A 19,026-nucleotide genomic window follows, 5' to 3' on the forward strand; every position below is an offset into this window, starting at 1 on the left:
ATATATATATATTTTTTTTTTTTTTCTGAAAACCTCATGAGTAGAAAAATCAGATGGAGAAAACACTCACTTGCTGGGAAGAATCTCAGCCAAATTTCCATTTACTAAGAAAGAACACCTGCCATGTTTCCTGAAACCTTCACTATTTAAAATACTCCTTTAGGAATATAGTAAGAATCTACTTTCTTGGATGAAAAATATAAACACTATCCTTTTTTATAGAAAACCTTAAAGTGTTCTGCATCTGTTCCTGGTATTCACAGTGTGATTATAGACTGTGATTTCCCCATTGTGATTCTTCCCTTATGTTACCCAGTGGGCAGAACTTTTATCTTAGAGACTGTCACAAATGAAATACCCAAAGATGTGCAGTGACATAAGTGTCTCTTTCATAGAAAAAAGTTAATATACCAACCCTGTTTACACACACACACCACTCACACCCAATGTCATTTTTACCCAGTACCCAGTTGTTTAAGTATTTTGCTTATATCAAGTATCTAAAATTAGGTATTTAAAAAAAAATGTAGTCCTTATTTATATGCATTAAAAAACACAGTTTTCTCTTCCAGAGGCTGTATATCTCAGCCAATATTTTGAGGTGCCTCTAAATACACAGGGAGTTCTTCAAAATTTCTGTATCTAGTTATCAAAATCTGCCTTCATAAATGAACAGATTCTTGAATTAACACAAAATAGATGTTTCTCCACTAAGAGAAGGCTACCTTTTATGAAACTTGACAGAAATTAAGATGCCCTTTCCATAAGCAAAATAGATTATTTTGATGAAAAAAAAATGCATAGTGCTTGGGTAGAGGGCACTGTATTCTCTGGAGTTTCTGAGAGTAATAGTCTCCAGTGTGCAACTGAGTGAACAGTCAGTCTTTCTAGTTGCCCGACTGGATATTGTTCTAAACTACAGCTGCTCTGTGGAGCACTTCATCCACTAAACACATTTTAACTGTTATTCAATCTGTTCTTAACAATGCAGTCAAAAATGCTGCCATGGCTTGTTTTATATGTTTGTCCTTAAAAACCAGAGCAGAATTTATTAGTCTTTTTAGTACTGTAAAGAAAGCAATACTTAGTCTTTAAATTCTCTTGTTCAATCTTCCACCATTCTCCTGAATTTAAACTCAGTATTTAGCAAATATTATGTTAATGTCCTTCCTGATTAGACAATAGATTTGCAAACAAGAAACATATTCTAAATTTTTAAAAATTAATTTAAAGAACGGCCGTGGCTCAAGCCTGTAATCCCATCACTTTGGGAGGCCGAGACGGGCGGATCATGAGGTCAGATCGGGACCATCCTGGCTAACACGGTGAAACCCTGTCTCTACTAAAAATACAAAAAAATTAGCCCGGCGTGGTGGCGGGCGCCTGTAGTCCCACCTACTCTGGAGGTTGAGGCAGGAGAATGGCGTAAGCCCGGGAGGCGGAGCTTGCAGTGAGCTGAGATCCAGCCACTACACTCCAGTCTGGGTGACAGAGCGAGACTCCGTCTCAAAAAAGAATGTTAGTTGTCCTTTGGCACTGATTTCACCACTGTCAACTAAATGTATCTTTTTCTCACCTGTCTTTATCAGTCCCTTTCCCCTGTTACCTTTTTCCATATCCTGTAACTCTCTTTTTCACATCTATTTCTCTGTATCCTTTCAGTTTTCTATTATAATTATCATTTTAATTTAGGGTCACTGACTTTGTGTAAAAATAACACATGCAACTGTAGTATTTTTATGTGACCAATGTAGTCAAGCATACCATTAGTAAGGTATTTATTAAATTTCTTCAAAAAAGAAAGGTCTTTGTCTACTTGGAGAGTTAACTTCTGCTAAATTATGATTTGATAAAATTATTATTTTTCCATACCTTTAAAGGCTTTTTGTAGTGCTATTTTTAATTATATCTACTTTAATTCAGGAAGTTTTCAAATAATAAGATCCAATTAAAAGGAAGCATTCAGCAAATGTTTTGATATCTTAGTTAAGGCCTATCAACACAATGCTTTAAAAAGTTGCTGACTATAATATCATCTTCTAATAGGTTGCCACCTTGTGGTTTTTGAAAAATACAGTTAACACATTTCACAGATTGCGTAAATATCCTGCTCTATGTTTTGTTTCCATATTTTTCTCTTAGGTGAAGAATCTAGATAGCTAACGACTCTTAAGAAGTATCTAGGGATCATCTTGAACCCAAAGCATCGCTTTGCGAACATTTAGATTATGTGAATTCAAACTAACAGATTAAACGCCATTCACTTTGAATAGCCTCTGGAACATTAGGAGCGTTGGTAGTGTTATTATTTAAAGCAACTGCACGTAAAATACACCAATGCATCATTTGTTCTTATGCTCATTCATTACCAATAGTAAATTCTTTCTCACATTTTTTAGTTTGATTCAGATAATTAATTTAGAGGACAGTGACTTTCTTTGCTCATTTTACAGGAATAACAAGTTGTAATTTAATTGGGTAAACAGTCACAAATACAGTACAGGGAAAAACATATACCATGTAATAAAGTTTTCACTCAATTAGAAAAGAGATTTGTCTCATTCATCTCCCAATTTCCCTACAGTTCTAAGCAGAGTGTCCTTCACATAGGCACTCAACGTTACTTTCTAAATTAAAGATCATGATTTAAAATGCTTAAATTATAACTAGTATGTCTTTCCTGTCAAAGATGTTGGTTTCCAAGATCTAAAATTGTGAGATTTAATGTGAGTAGTTATTGATTTCCCTTAGGAAGAGCAGTCAAACTTGCAATTCTCTGCTCTAAAAGGCAAGACACAATGTACTATTAGCATCTATTATGTGTTAATTAGGATATAGCTCAATTTATCTCATTTATTAAAAATAAGAATTTCTAACCAAAAGAACAATTTAAAAAATATTATATATAGCTATATCATCTTGTTAAATATTAGTGATCATATTTTATCTTATACAAATAAAGGATTTTTGCATTCAGCAAAACATTTTAGAAATGCAAAAGTTGTACACAAGAGACTTTTTAAAGTTTCTTCAATTTACTTGTGGTTTACAATAATTTAATGGTCTGCATCATGAAAAACTATCAAAACATATTCTGCTTTTGACCTGCGGCACCTATAACAAAGTCAAATTTCTCATTATGACATCTTATACCTTTCAGGAGTAGTCATGCCTATATAAGCAGCCTTAGTTACTACCACTCCATCATATCTTATGTACCATTCCTACTGAAATAGTTTGAATTTTTCCTAATGCGGCATATTTCATAGCTGTCTGAATGTGAAATTTCCTCTGCTGAATCTATCCACTCCTTCTTGCTTAACTGTAAAACTCCTTATTTTTTAAGACTCACCCCAAGTGTCACCTCCTGTTTGAAGTATTCCCTGAATTTCCTAAATGGAGATGATTATTTATTGCTTTTGGGTGATCTACCACAAATACATCTATTACTGTATTCAAAGCACTGTAATACTGCTTTATCTTTGTGAATCTTCTACAAGACTCTTCAAAGAAAGATACTGTGACATGTCTAACTTCACATTTTTTATGTCGAGCATAGTGCCTGACATATGGTAGGTGTTCAAAATATTTGTTGGTTGAATAAAGAATGAATGAATAAATTTTGTTTTATGGATTTGTCATGTATTTGCATTACAGTAATACATTTATTGTATCTGAAGTTAGCAATAACTGAAAAGTAAACTTCATTATAAAACCAAAAACATGTAAAAAATCATTTAAATATTATTTACTTAGCACATGCTTATCAATTATAGCTGCTGTTCGCTCCCACTGAGAGTTTCATGTGTATCAGAACTTCAGTTTAGGTAATGATGTTTCAGTGTGGAACTAAGTGTGGCCTGAATGAGATGATGTTGAAAGATTTTGTCTTCTGGAGCTTGCGTTTTAAGTAGAGAGTAAGAAGACCCATAGTTACCCAAACACTCACCTAATTACATTTGTGATAATTTTATGTATGAAATGACACATTGCTTCATATATGTGTTTAATAGGGGAACTAATCTATTTTTATGATGAAAAGTTTTGCAGGAATTTGGGAGATGAATGTACATTTTCTATGTCAGGAGTAGTCGCTTTAATTCCAATTTTAAAATCTCTACAGGATCTAGTTCCTTTTTCACAATTTAAGAATACTTATAATTAAAAGTAGGAATTGCAATTGATGCCACAGATATTAAAAGAATAAGAGACTGCTATGAACAATTACACACCAAAAATTAGAATAACTCAGAAAAATGAAAAAAATATTCCTAGAAATATAAAAGTTACCAAGACTAAATTTTAAGGAAACAGAAAATCTACATGAACCAGTAACTAGTAAAAAGATTGAATCAGTTAACAAAGTCCTCCCAACAAAGAAAGGCACAGCACCAGATGGCTACACTGGTGAATTCTACCTTACACTTAAAAAGTTAACATCAATCCTTCTCAAACTCTTCAAAACAAATTGAAGAGGGGAAAATATATCCAAACTTTTTTATTGCAGTCAGCCCTGCCCTAATAGCAAAGACAAAGACATCATAAGAAAAGAAAACTATAATCCAATATCCCTTCGGAACATGGATGCAAAAATCCTCAACAACATGATAGTAAGCCAAATCTAGCAGCATGTTAAAAAAAATCATATACCGCGACCAAGAGGAATTTATTCCTGGAATGTAACAATGGTCAAACGTACACAAATCAATAAACATAATATATCACATTAACAGAGCGAAGAATACAAGTCACATGATTGTATCAATGAATGCAAAAAAAAGTATTTAAATGTATTTGACACCATTTCATTATTGAAAACTCTCAAAAACAACTAGGTGTATAAGAAATTTACCTCAACATAATAAAGACCATATATGAAAAGCCCATAACTAACATCATACTTAATAGTAAAAAACAAAAAGCTTTTTCTTTATAATCAGGAAGAAGGTAAGGATATCCACTCTCTCCACTTCTAATCAAAATACTACCGGAAGTCCTAGACAGAGGAATTAGGCAAGAAATAGAAATAAAAGGCATCCAAGTCAAAAAGGAATAATTAAAATGGTCCCTGTCTGCAGATGATAAAATCCTAAATGCGGAACAACATAAGGACTCCATGGACCACACTGAGATGTCATCTTGTCCCAGGTAAAGTGGATATTATCAAGCAAACAAAAAAAAAAAAAGGAGAAAAGGGAACTCTTACACATTCTTGGTGGGAATGTAAATTGGTCAAGGCATTACAAACAATAGTAGGGAGGTTTCATTAAAAAATGGAAAATAGAACTATATAAGATCCAGCAATCCCACTGCTGGGTATATATCCAAAAGAAAGAAAATCGGTATATCAAAGGGATACCTGCACTCTCATGCTTATTGCAGCAGTATTCACAATAGCCAAGATATGGAATCAACCTGTGTCCATCAGTGGATGAATGGGTAAGGAAAATATGATATATATGACAATGGAGTACTATTCAACCATAAAATTGAAATCCTGTTATTTGCAGCAACATGACTGGAACTAGAGGATGTTACGTTAAGTGAAACGAGCCAGGCATAGAAAATGGATATTGCATATTCTCATGTATATGTGTAAGCTAAAAAAGTTGATCTCATGGAGGTAGAGAGTAGAATGATGGTTACCAGAGGCTGAAATAGATGACTTGGAAGGCAGGGAAGAAGAGAGGTTGGTTAATGCGTTCAAAAATACAGTTAGAAAGAAAGAATAAATTCTGATGTTTGATAAGCAGGGTGACGAGTTAATGATAATTTATTGTATACTTTAAAATAATGAGAAGAAAGATTTGAAATGTTCCCAACATAAATAAATGATAAATGATTGAGGTTATGAATGATAATTCAATTACCCTGATTTGATCATTACACATTGTATACATGTACAAAAATATCACATGTATCCCAGAAATATGAATAATCATTATTTATCAATAATGTTGAGAAGACTCCACTAAAAAAAAAAAAAAAAAAAAACCTGTTAGAACTAATAAATGAATCCATGAAGTTGCAAGATACAAAATTAACATACAAAGAATCAGCTGCATTTCGAGACCAGCCTGGTCAACATGGTGAAACTAAGTCTCTACTGAAAATATAAGATGAACTGGGTGTGGTGTAGAGTGCCTGCAATCCCAGTTACTTGGGAGGCTGAGGCAAAAGAATCGCTTGAACCCAGGAGGTGGAGGTTGCAGTGAGCCAGGATCATGCCATTCCATTCCAGCCGGGGCAACAAGAGCGAAACTCCTCGAAAAAAAAAAAAGCTACAAAATGGCGACGAGAAAAATTACAGAAGACACACAAATAAATAGAAATACATCCCATTTTTATGGATTAGAATATTTAATAATGTTAAAATGTCCATACTACACAAAACAACCTACAGATTCAATTTGATGCTTATCAAAATCTGTGACACGTTTTTCCACAAATAAAGTACTAAGATGCATATAGAACCACAAAAGATCTTGAACAGCCAAAGAATTCTGGAGCAAGAAGAACAAAAGTGCTGGGGTCCCACTTCTTGATTATATATTACAAAGATAGAGTTACCAAAACAGTGTAGTACTGGATAAAAGCAGATATACAGACCAGGAGGTGATGAACCTGGAGGACATTACACAGTAAAAGAAACCAATCACAGGAGGATAAATACTTCATGATTCCACTTCCATGGCAAATCTAAAATAGTCAAACCCAAAGAAGTGGAGTAGAATGGTGGTTGTCAGGGGATAGGGAAAAGGGGAAATGAAGAGCTGTGGTTCAATGGGTATAAAGTTTCAGTTATGCAAGATGAGTAAGTTCTAGAGATCTGTTGCATAGTATTGGACTTACAGTTAATACAATATTGCACACTTAAACATTTGTTGAAAAGGTAGATTTCACATTAATTATTCTTACTCAATAACAAAAAAAACTTGTAAACTCTTGTGAAATCATTAAAACTTTATCCATATAATTTTGTAATTGAATTGAAGTAATACTTAATAAGACAATGTTTTATTTGAGAAAGTTGCTATAATATATACATACTCACAAAAATATTTTTTAATTAATATAAACTTGTTCTTAACCTTTTTGAATGGCACATGATATTATTTTTACCTGTGTATTCAAGATGAAATCCTGCAGCAGAAACACTGATGTCTGATTGAAAATTTAGATATAGATTATTAGACGTACTATTCAAAAGATGGGGTATTGTTGTTCCTGAAATGATATATGAGAAAGCAAGTCAATGGCCATTAATAAGTACTATAATAAAATTAAGTAAGTTTACTAATCAGTCAATAGATTACCACTAAAAATATGCATTAATCAAGCTGTTTTAAAAAAAAAGTAGAAATATTTTTTCACAATCCTCTTTCAATATACTGTTCCTATTTCCAAGAAGACAGACCACTTGAGATGGCTTTAGATTGCTTCCTAAAAATAGGTAGGAGTAAAAAGAGCTGGTGAAAGTTAAAGCTATACGTGTGGCATGTTCACTGAAAATAAACGTTGAATTTCATGTGAATTTCAGTATTCTGTGCATGAGCTGATAATAAACAATAAATACACATATATGTAAAGTTAATCTTGTTAGAAACATGAAAGTTTGCAATGATTGCTTTCAAAGAGGTTATTACTGTGTATTCTCTCTGCTTTCCAATGTTTTTTGAAGACTGTGGTATACCAGAAGCTTCTGACTTTCAAAGTGATAACCAGTTTTAACTGCCTGTATGTTACCAGATTTGTGAACTAATTAAAAAGAAACACAAAATATGAATAAAACAGTTTGTAAACTAAAAAGGAATAAATAATAAACTTAATTTTGAACTTTGAATGTGATTTTTATAGTACAGTAACAACTTTGTATGAGTCAGATAATATAGTCATTGATTTGCTTTTAATAATGAATTAAAGTTAGACAGCTAGATAGATAGATTATTCTATACCAGGTCAAGTGTCTTAACGTTTCTTAAACTCTGACAGCAAAGCTGGTAGTCAGTTTTCAAAAAAATTCCAATTATGAACTACTGTTACTCTTGTCTTTCAGCAAATGCATTATAACGATATTTTTCTGGACTTCTGAAGGAGATCAAATTTATTTTATTAAGTTATTGAGTTTGAAAATATAAAGTATCTGCTTGAAACAATTATTTCTTGAGTTTGCTATTGAGCAAATAGTTTTTTTTGACTCCAACTCTAGCAGTTTCAAATGGCAAGCATGAAAATAAGTAAGCGTTAATTCTACATTTTAAGACAAAGTTCAACAAGCACATGAGTTGAGATCATTAAAAATATTTCTTTATAAGTAACTGGTTTCTTTACATTTGCTTTGCACAACTTTATGGACCTCACCCCTGGTGTCTTCTATGAAAGAACACAAAAGATTTACTACAGAGCACACACTTGCTTTTTTCCTGACCATAGTGTGATAACGGCAACCACCGAAGACAGGAATAAACAGAAACTTAAAAGGTCATTTCACCTGCCTTGACTCTCTCAGAGGATCTTACTGATTAAGAGCTCTAGTTCTAGAGTCACACCAGCTGGGTCCCAATCTCATTCTAACATTAGTTGTACAACCTCAGGCAACTTAATCTCTCTAAGCCTCAATTACCTACAGATTTGCTAGAAAGATCAAATAAGGAAATGCATGGCAAACGTCACACAGAGCTAGCACTTAGTGATCAACAGGTGTTATTTACCACTTATATTATCGTTACATTATGATTTTTAAAGTATTACAGATGGGTGTGGTGGCTCATGTAATAATCATGGGATCACAATCCCAGCTAATCAGGAGGCTGTAAGACAGGAGGATCTCTTGAGACCAAAAGTTGGAAATCAGCCTGGGCAACATAGCAAGACCCCAGCTCTAAAAAAACAAAATAAAATAAAAATTAATTGAGGTTGTGGCATGTGACTGTAGTCCCAGCAACTCAGGAAGTTGAAGCAGATAGATCACTTGAGCCCAAGAATTCAAGGCTGCAGTGAGCTGTGATTGCACCACTGCACTCCAGCCTGGGCAATAGAGCCAGACCCTGTCTCTAAAAATGCACACAAAAAAATTAATAATGATACCAATAAAGTATTACCTAACCTATTACAAATAAAAGTATACTAAACTTGTGTGGGATTTTTCTAAGACTTCTATCTAAATCTATATTGCTCATGCCTAAATCAAATCACTCCTGCTCCAGATATTTCTTTCTTTTCCTCATTGGTGATGATAAATAATGGGTTCCGCTACTCCATTTAAAAATCTCTTAAAAGCTTAAAGTCATTCAAATTTATTTCAGCATATCTGAATTGAATAAGCTAATCGGTTAGCTATGTTTATATTTCTAGAGTTTAAAAAGTATAATAGTAAAAAATTAACAAAGTAAAACTTTTTATTTCAACTTCTATATGCAAAAGCTTTTAAAGTATTGCATAAATTACCTTTTAAACCTCAATAAATCTGGCTGGGTGTTGTGGCTCACACCTGTAAACTCAGCAGGTGTGATCACCTGCTCGCCAAGGCAGGTGGGTCACTTGAAGTCAGAAGTTCAAGACCAGCCTGACCAACATAGTGAAACCCCATCTCTCCCAAAAAATATAAAACTTAGCTGGGTGTGGTGATGCACATCTGTAATCCCAGCTACTCTGGAGGCTGAGACAGGAGAACCGCTCAGACCCAGGAGTCGGGGGTTGCGGTGAGCTGAGATCTCACCACTGCACTCCAGCCTGGGAGACAGAGCGAGACTACATCTCAAAAAATAACAACCTTAATAAATTTAAGAGGTTGTAAAAACAAGTCCACATCTTACATAAAAAATAAGACTTTTATTTTGTTTCTTTCTGGTCTTGTTACACATGTATATACTAATTTTATATAATTTTATTTATTTCATAGAAATAATTCTGTATTCTCTTTATTCTCACTTAACAGTACCTTGTAGCATTCACCTGGTTATTTTCATGACTTCATAGCACACAATTCAAAGCACAGTCTAATTTTTAATTATTACTGCTCATCCTTTTAAGGAAAAGAGCGTGCATACTATTCCTGAACCCCAACTCAGCTGAAAATATGATCAGTAATATAAAACCATCAATAAATAATTAGACAAATATATAAAGAATTAAGAATATAATAAGGTTTAAATATCAATATTGATATCATCTTTAAATCTTTTAAACTTCAGTCCTTGTATCTTTGTATATAGTTTGTAAAAAGCAAATTAAAACCACCAAGTAAGAGTTGTAGGTAGCGCTTTAATTTTGTTTATATCCTTAATTATACCTGTATTTTAATTAAGCTCAGCTCTCTTATTTACCTGAATAGCTTCCAAGTCTTGGAGCATTGTTGTCTCCCCCATCATAAAAGTCCAGAGAATCCCAATTATGTTCTGTAGCAAAGCTAACAACTTGTACCTGTGAAATAATAATTACAGGTAAGAATAGACATTTTTAACCAGATACACATAACTATAGTCCAACAATCTCTTGGAAAAGAGAGTTCAAATCCTGGACCACATAATTGTGGCCCTTCATAGAAGGTTTTTAACAGAACTGATTTTTTTCCATTATTGTACTGGCTTACACAAGCTGATTTTTATACAGAAAAGCCTTTGAAGCACCTACCAATGTTCACTATGGGTATAACCAGAGTAATGTCTGTCACTATTTCAGAACATTCTCTTTTCAAAAGCTTTGAGCTAATCTAATGAATCAGTGCCTGGAATCTCAAATCATTTTCAAAACAATTGGTTAATTTTTATGTATATGTCATTGATTTGAGTTTCCTAGCTTTTTTGTAGCTATTAGGAAAAACCAGATTTGTGGTCTGCAAGTCTATAGGAGCTTATAATAAACCTTTTTAAAACCAAGTTTATTTCTGGATACTTTTAAATTATCCTTTCCTTGCATAAACTTTGCTCAATATCTTCTCTTCCTTTATTTAAAAAATTTTAACATGCATATTTTTAACAAGTCTCAGTATGGATGAGAAAAAATGACATTTTGTAATTAATTCAAATGCATGTTTAAAAATTTATTTTAATGAATAGAGTTATAGCAACTAATTCACAGTTGAAGGTCCTTAAAGTTGAGAAGGGAAATACTGGGGAAATCTAATTCTCTCCTGTCTATTAAATTTTATTTAAAGAAAGAGGCATGTGTTACTTTATTTCACATCACTTGGCACAGCTTGAGTTTTTGCAAGAACCCACAGGACCCTCACAACTGTGGATATTATTTTACTATTTCTTTATTAATTTTTTGTAGTTTTAGAGGAAGGAAAGGAATAGCTTTATTAAAAGTTTTTTTAAGCTAAAATCTGTTAAAAACGTAGGCACTGTACTCATTCACTAAATAATTACAACAATTTCACTCAATAAAAATTTATTATCTGCAAAATAGCCCATCATTATTCTTCCATACAAGTGAATACTGGTGCCTGTTTCCAGGGGTGAGTGCCACATGGCAATAGATACCCTGCCTGTATGATTGGCATCAGGCCCAGTGGCAATGTTCTAAGACAGGAAGAAGACTAGAAGTAAAGCTGTGTAATTGTAATATAACTGCTACCTCCTTAAGCAATTATAAATTCCCTCTTCATGTCTAAAATTTTCTTTCTTTCAATTCAGGGGAAGAAAATACTGCATTCAGCTTTTTAAAAAATGTGAAGATTCACGCAGGAGTTGACATTTCTGCTAAGCTGAAGATATTGAACTGAAGGAAATTATTGAGTGTCTAACAATGTAAAAGGAATCAAACCATGAGCTAGATTTAGTGGACCATGAGTAATCTTATTTAGTCACAGGGGAGGGTATTTACATAAGAAGAAATACACATGCAAAGTTAGAGAAATAATAAAAAGTTCAAAAGAGTAGAGCTTAGTAGCTAAATACAAGAGAACTTAGAATCAAAGAGCCTAGGTTTGCAACTTCCTGGCTCCTTCTCCTCATTGGCATGCCACTAAAGGAAAGTTGTTCATCTTTCTGTACTTCAGATTATTTAAATAAATTATTGTCATAAGAGTATCTAATACATAGATTCATTATAAAAATTCAATTAGTTAATTTGTATAAGGTGCCCAGCATGTAGTAATGACTCAATAAATCTTAGCTAAGAGGAAGATCAGGGGAGAAACTCAATAAAAATCTAAACACCAGCATAGCAACTATGCACTTCAAGACATAGTGATACCTTCAGTTTTCCAATGAAGGTTTCAGAAGTCGGAGGAAGAACATGATTAGGACTGTGCTCTAGGCACAGCACTGCATTGGGTGAAGAAAGTAAAAGTGAAAAGACAATTTCACTATCTATTTCAGTAATATTTCAATATGTATTGCAGTAAAAAACAATGAGAGACTGAAGTGTATTGGAGGCAAGTGTAGTAAAAATGGGAACCCAGATGTTACATGTGTTGCTGTAGAGAAAGTTATTAAATTTTGTGTGATTCGAATAGGGGAGGAAGTGAAAGGAAAAATTTGAGAAAAAATTATTTTCTTTTCTGAATTATTGAGAGTAGTGGGGTAACAAGAGCAAAAATGTAGACATCTCCAGGAAAATCTATTACCTAGGTGGGAGAAAGAAAGTCAGTTTACTTCTGGATACGTATGTCTAGTGTATATAGCTGAATAATGTCTTCTGAAGACACCAGGTTCTGATCTCTGGAACCTCTAAATATTACCGTATATGGAAAAGGGTCTTTCAGATGAGCTTAATTTAAGAATCTTGAGAGAGCGGAAAAGAGTCAGAGGGAGACTCGACACTCATAGAAGAGAAGACAATGTGACCACAGAGGCAGAATTTGGAGTGATGTGGACAGAATCCAAGGACTTCCAGCAGCCACTAGAAGCTAGGAAAAAATAGGGAAGAGATTCTCTGATTCTTGAGATCCTGAAGTGGTCAGGGACAAGGTAGGAGAGGTTCTGCCAGGATCTCAATTTCAGTGCAGTAAAGCTGATTTTGGACTTCTGGCCTCCACTGCTATGAGGAAAAAAATAAAATAAAATCTGTTGTTTATAATGATAAAACTCATGGTAATTTGTTACAGCAGCCAGAGAGCTATAATATAATTTGCTACTGGGATTTGAGGTACATTGTGAATGTAGTTTGGCATAATAAAAATATAGAGTGTAGAAGAAGAATTTGGCCAGAAGAACTGGCAGACAATGCTATGAGATTTGTTAAGGGACTCAAATAAATGATTGAGTACTCATTATGACAGAAGACACGTGAAAGCCAACTAGAGATTTTTTTTTTTCTTTTTTTGAGACAGAGTCTCGCTCTGTCTCCCAGGCTGGAGTGCAGTGGTGCCATCTCCGCTCACTGCAAGCTCCGCCTCCCGGGTTCACGCCATTCTCCTGCTTCAGCCTCCCGAGTAGCTGGGACTACAGGCGCCCACCACCACGCCTGGCTAATTTTTTTGTATTTTTAGTAGAGACGGGGTTTCACTATGTTAGCCAGGATGGTCTTGTTCTCCAGACCTCGTGATCGGCCCGCCTCGGCCTCCTAAAGTGCTGGGATTACAGGGGTGAGCCACTGCACCCGGCCCAACTAAACATTTTAAAAGAGGTAATTATTGACTCACTGTTCAGAGTAACTTTGCATTAGATATAGTTGTCCATCATGGCAATGGAATACCTTTATGAGGTAATGAATTTCCAATCATTAAAACTAGGCATCTGTCGTTATAACTGTTCAAATTTCATTTTACTTCAGATTACATAAAATCATGATAATCATCCGTAAATTGATACAATAATGTAACCAACATATTTTCCCCCATGGTTAATTACATATTTCCCTTTTCCTGATAACTATCACTGTTAATTTTGAATGTAGCCCCATTGAAATTCTCCAACAGATCCTGCTAATATAAACAAAGAGTGGGAAATTCTCATGTAATATTAATTTAACAAATTAATCTGTTTGTTGAGGTAATTCCCAAAGAATGTTCAATTATTCTATATTATTGTAATTTTTCAGCATTCCAAATGTTTCTTCTTCTCCCCTCTTTTCAACAATGATAATCCCACTTTATCTCATATATGATTTATTGAATATTCATATAATTCTTTATTCACACACATATTTGGCTCAACAGAGAAAAATATTAAACATTGCTTTAAACCTAGTGCAGTAGCCAGGTAGCTCTTAGGTAAATTTAATGAAGATTCAAATATAAGTCATATATTATATACGTGTGTGTGTATGTGTGTGTATGTGTTACGAGTTTCTATAACTCAGTGATATGTCTAAAACTAGCATCCATATAAGTGATCAATTAGAAAGAAGTCCTTGATAGCTGTTTTTAGCCTGTTTACAATTAAAACCCAAAATTTTTACACACTATATGTTTGCTAAACGCTCTGCTAAACTCAAATTTTGTTTTCTAAAGTACAGTCAAGAAACAAAGTCCTTCCTCAGTGGAAGATTTTCGTGTTATTCATATGTGTCCAGTTTTGAATAGTGTTTGCCTAGGATAAATGATATATAACATAGTTTTTCTGCAGACATCTTAGTAGTTCCTTATGCCTGCTAACTCTAAAATAGTCAAAACTCCACTTGTGCAAGTATTCATTGATTCATTCTAAAAATATGTACTGAGAATATACTGCCAGGCACTGTGCAGTATATACTTCCAAGAACTGTACTAGCTGACAGAATGGACTTGGCACTGTCCTCATGAGCTTACAGATAATTAGTAGTAACATTAAAATGTGATGGGTGTTATGGTAAATAAATTCCAGGGAACTGTGAGAACATACAGCAGAACTTAACCTTGTCTCAAGTTCATGGAAGGTCTTCCACAGAAAATGTATTTAAGTTGAGACAGAAATGTCAAGTAAGAATAAGCAAAATAAAAGGAGATCATAGAGAGTGTTGGCAGAAAGAACAACATGCACAAAGGGTCCAGAGGCAAAAGAAAGCTAGGTTTTTATAAGGAGTTGAAATAGTGCACATAGAATAGTTACAAAATAAGGACAGAGCACAACGGCATAATCAATAGTGTTGAAGGAGTTAAGGAGATTGGAGACAACTGAGGTATTATATATAAAAAAATGATAGTATTAGATTTTTACTTTCAGATGGTTACTCTACTAGATGTACAGGAGATACACTGGAGGAGAATAAGAACCCGGGACAAGGATGACGCTACCTGATCTTGGGTAGTAAAAGTGTGGATGGAGGGAAATAGACTTAAGAGATTTATGAAAGACAGACCTGACAAATTTCATTGTACTGAATTAAGAGTCAGAGAAGAATTAACATTTCTGGCTTGTGTAACTTAATGGATGAGGAAGTTGTTCTGAGAAAGAGAACACTGAGACAGTTCTATAGTTTTGAGAAGATTCTATGAAGTCAGTTTTAGACAGGTTGAATTTGACAAGCCATCAAGAAGTTTAGCTGAAAATGTCCAGTAGGCAGTTGGATATATGTTCTGCAGCTTAGGTGAGAGGTCTGGGTTAGATATTTAGGTCTGGATGTCATCATTTATTCAGCCCCTCATTCAAAAATATGTTTTCTGATTTTCCATTATGGTTTAGGTCCGGACATTTCTAGCACATGAAAGTAGCTGAAGCCATGGAATTAGACAAGGTCCCAGAGAGAATAAAGTGAAATGAACAAAGGCCACAGAATCTCATAAACACTAATATTTGAACAATAGATTGAGTTGGAAGAGGAGACCAGGTAGGAGATACAGAAGTAGGAGCTACAGATGTAGAAGAGAAAACAAAACAAAATCCAAGAAAATATTGGTCTCCTAGGATCTAAGGGGACAAAAATAGTCTATTAGGAGTCAGGGGAGGAACAACAAGATAGAGAGCTGCTGACAGAGCAAGAAAGATGAACCACACAATGGATTTAATCACATTTAGATCTTTACTATGAGATTGGCTCTATTAGAGTATTGGGTGCTGAAGCCACATTGCAGTGGATCAAAAAGAGAAGATTGAAAACTAAATAAAAAATGCCAGGGTTTTCATAATTTTAAGATAAGATAGAAATAAGTAAGCTAATGTTAATATATAGATGCTCTGGAATAACCTTCAGAAGATGACAAGTAGATGATGTGGTAAAATTTCTATGAAGGTTCTAAAGATATCATATCATTTCAGATCCTCTACATAAGCTGGAACATGGGCAATCCCAAAATCCTTACTATTCTACTATAATAAGATAGCGTTGATTCGTTGTCTTCAAATTTTACAAATTGTCTGTAAACTAGCCAGAATGTAAGTATGCATCTATAATCTTTGGATGACCTTAAAACTCTGAAAATGTACATGCTTTAGGTTTTGCATTGGTTTGCTGGCATATTTTACTCCCAACGCCTGTCAAGTAATTTTTAAAACGTCTGAACAATGATAAATCCGTGAAGCTGATTGTTTTTTACTAAAAAATATGCTTCAATGTAATTTCATTATAAATGCATTGTGTCTTGGCTAATTTTTCCACAACTCACACATGTCTCAAGTTTCTAAATAAAAACTCTACAAATCAATTAGAGAAGTAATAAAGTTATATCTGTGAAGGCTAGATAATGTAATATTTATGAAGCATAATTGTCTTTCATAGAATATATATACTGATTCTGCAGTAAAATATTACCAATTCATCCAGAAAAAGATATATCTTTATGTAAAACAGAATAACTGACCAAATAGCAGCCCCCAAAATAGGCATAATTCAACTAACAGGACAGTTACTGTTGATTGCCTGTTTTTAAAGAGCATCCTCCTTCCTTGCTAACAGAGACCTGGTTTAGTTCAATTAAGTGAGAGATGTGTGCATCATAGGAGGCTGCACGTATTGCTTACTCCTGATACGTAACATTGTTTTATTTGAGCCAAATCATAGTAAATCTTTGGTTGTTGCCCATTGTATAGGTCAGGAATGGATATGATTACAATCTTGGTCAATAAAACAGGAGGGAAAGTCTGCTGGCAGGTTTCCTGAAAAGTGTTCTTAACCACTGAAATGGTACATAACATAGAGCCATTCTGTTTTAGCTGCTGGCCATTGCTATGTAGGGCTGTTACGCCTAGAGCTTTTGCAGCCACCTCAAGACCTCAGGAGAAGGTGTCTAAGAACTAAAACCAACAGGCTGAGCATGGCAGCACAGAGCGATGGAAATAACCAGGGTGAGGAAAGACACAACTGAACCTCTGAAATAATGTTTAAATCTGCTTACCTCAAGATTCCGTGTTATATGGGGGTAATACATATTTTTGTATTGCTTATACCATCTTGAATTGGCTTTCTGTTAATTCTATGTGAAAAACATTAATAACAAATATCTTTCTATTCATTTCAACCATGTCTGTCAAAACCACTTGCTAAACTTTTAGAAATAATGTTCATTCTGTCATCTCTGAAAAGATTAACTACAAACATATAATGAAAAGAAGAAAAACTTAAATATTCTTACTTGAATGCCAGCTCCCTCTGGCACTGTGATCTTCCACACACAATTCAGATTGTTGTCATAAGGCTCAGGGTATCCAGGTGACAAAATAGTCCCTTTGCGCTTAGTTAAAAATCCACCACAGGGCACTAAAAATAAAGCAGTCCAAGAGAGGGAGTTAATTCTAATGCAAAGGATTAAAAAAGAGTAAAGGTCAGAGACAACATCTTAGACAGATACTAGACTTGCAAATCAAATCATACTGTTTTTCAAAACTCATAAAAGCAATGAAAATTAAGTTTTTGTATACCATGAAAATGTTAGAAAATAATTAGACAGCATTAGTGGATGACCTTTGAATGGCATATCTAAAAATCATGCAATTAACTCAATAACAGCATATTATTTGCATTATATTACTAAAACATGCATTGACTAAATTTGCCTTAAAAATAGTTCATTTCCAGATAAATATTGTCTTGAATTTTTAAAAAAATTATTTGGTACTTTCTCCTTCCTGCATTCTTTGAGGAGTAACAGCATCCACTGAAAAGTAATGAGGATGATGATAACAATTATGATCATAACATTTATATAGAGCCTACTATATGCTAGGCACCCTTCTAAGTACTTTACATATTTTAACTCATTTAAGCCTTCCAACAACTAATGAGATATAAATAAGTATTCTCCACATTCAACAGCTGAGGCAATCAAATGGAGTCATTAAGAGATTGTCTTGCCCAAGATCACATATTAAGAGATGAAGCTGGCCAGGTGCAGTGGCTCACGCCTGTAATCCTACCACTTTGGGAGGCTGAGGTGGGAGGCTCACAAGTTCAGGAGTTCAAGACCAGCCTGGCCAATAGAGTGAAACCCCATCTCTACTAAAAATACAAAAAATTAGCCAGACGTGGTGGTGGGTGCCTGTAGTCCCAGCTACTCGGGAGGCTGAAGCAGGAGAATCACTTGAACCCAGGAGGCAGAGGTTACAGTGAGCTGAGATTGCACCACTGCACTCCAGTCTGGGAGACAAAGTAAGACTCCATCTCAAAAAAAAAAAAAAAAAAAGATGAAGCTGAGATTTGAATCCTGGCAGTTGGAGCCAGAGTCCATGTCCTTAGGTGGAACTGAAGATACTTGAAGTGGTCCCAGTTCAGTTATTGCCATTCTAACTACTACAAGAAAGAATATGTATGCAGACTTACTCAGAAGTCAATAAAGGCTTCAATCATTTTTAGAAGGTAAAAGGCCAAAAGCAAAATTCTCATGCCATTAATAGGATCACCTTGATTTTGGTCATGACCTAACTCATAACTCTTAAATTCTGTGTGACTTTGACCTGTTCTTTAAACTCTATGAAACACAGATATCTTACCTGTGGAATGGTAATACTATTGTTTCTAAAAGGCTTTTGTGAAAAATACAAAGAAACTAGAATGTACATAAGAAACTAGAACACTGCTTGAAACACAGTTAGAACTCAATAAATCATATTTCCTTTTGCTACAACTATTATTTTAGGTTCCAATGGTACTGTGCTCCTGGGGAATTTGTCCTAACACAGTTATAAATGATGAGATATAAGGAACATAAGAAAGAAAGAAAGAAAGAAA

At 34.3% G+C, this 19,026-nt stretch overlaps 1 protein-coding gene across 2 annotated transcripts in view; it reads right to left on the reverse strand.

Annotated features, from left to right (window-relative positions):
- CSMD3 (CUB and Sushi multiple domains 3) overlaps positions 1-19,026 on the reverse strand; it is a 1,254,780-nt gene that overhangs the window by 150,633 nt on the left and 1,085,121 nt on the right. For both annotated transcript variants that reach the window (XM_011934353.1, XM_011934352.1), the window contains 3 exons: positions 17,435-17,559; positions 10,326-10,422; positions 7,123-7,227 (listed from right to left, as the gene is read on the reverse strand). In XM_011934353.1, the coding sequence (XP_011789743.1) occupies positions 7,123-7,227; positions 10,326-10,422; positions 17,435-17,559 (327 nt within the window). The remainder of the gene's footprint in view (positions 1-7,122; positions 7,228-10,325; positions 10,423-17,434; positions 17,560-19,026) is intronic.

This window comes from Colobus angolensis, unplaced genomic scaffold (assembly GCF_000951035.1).
Source record: "Colobus angolensis palliatus isolate OR3802 unplaced genomic scaffold, Cang.pa_1.0 Scaffold134, whole genome shotgun sequence".
NCBI classification, from domain to species: domain Eukaryota; kingdom Metazoa; phylum Chordata; class Mammalia; order Primates; family Cercopithecidae; genus Colobus; species Colobus angolensis.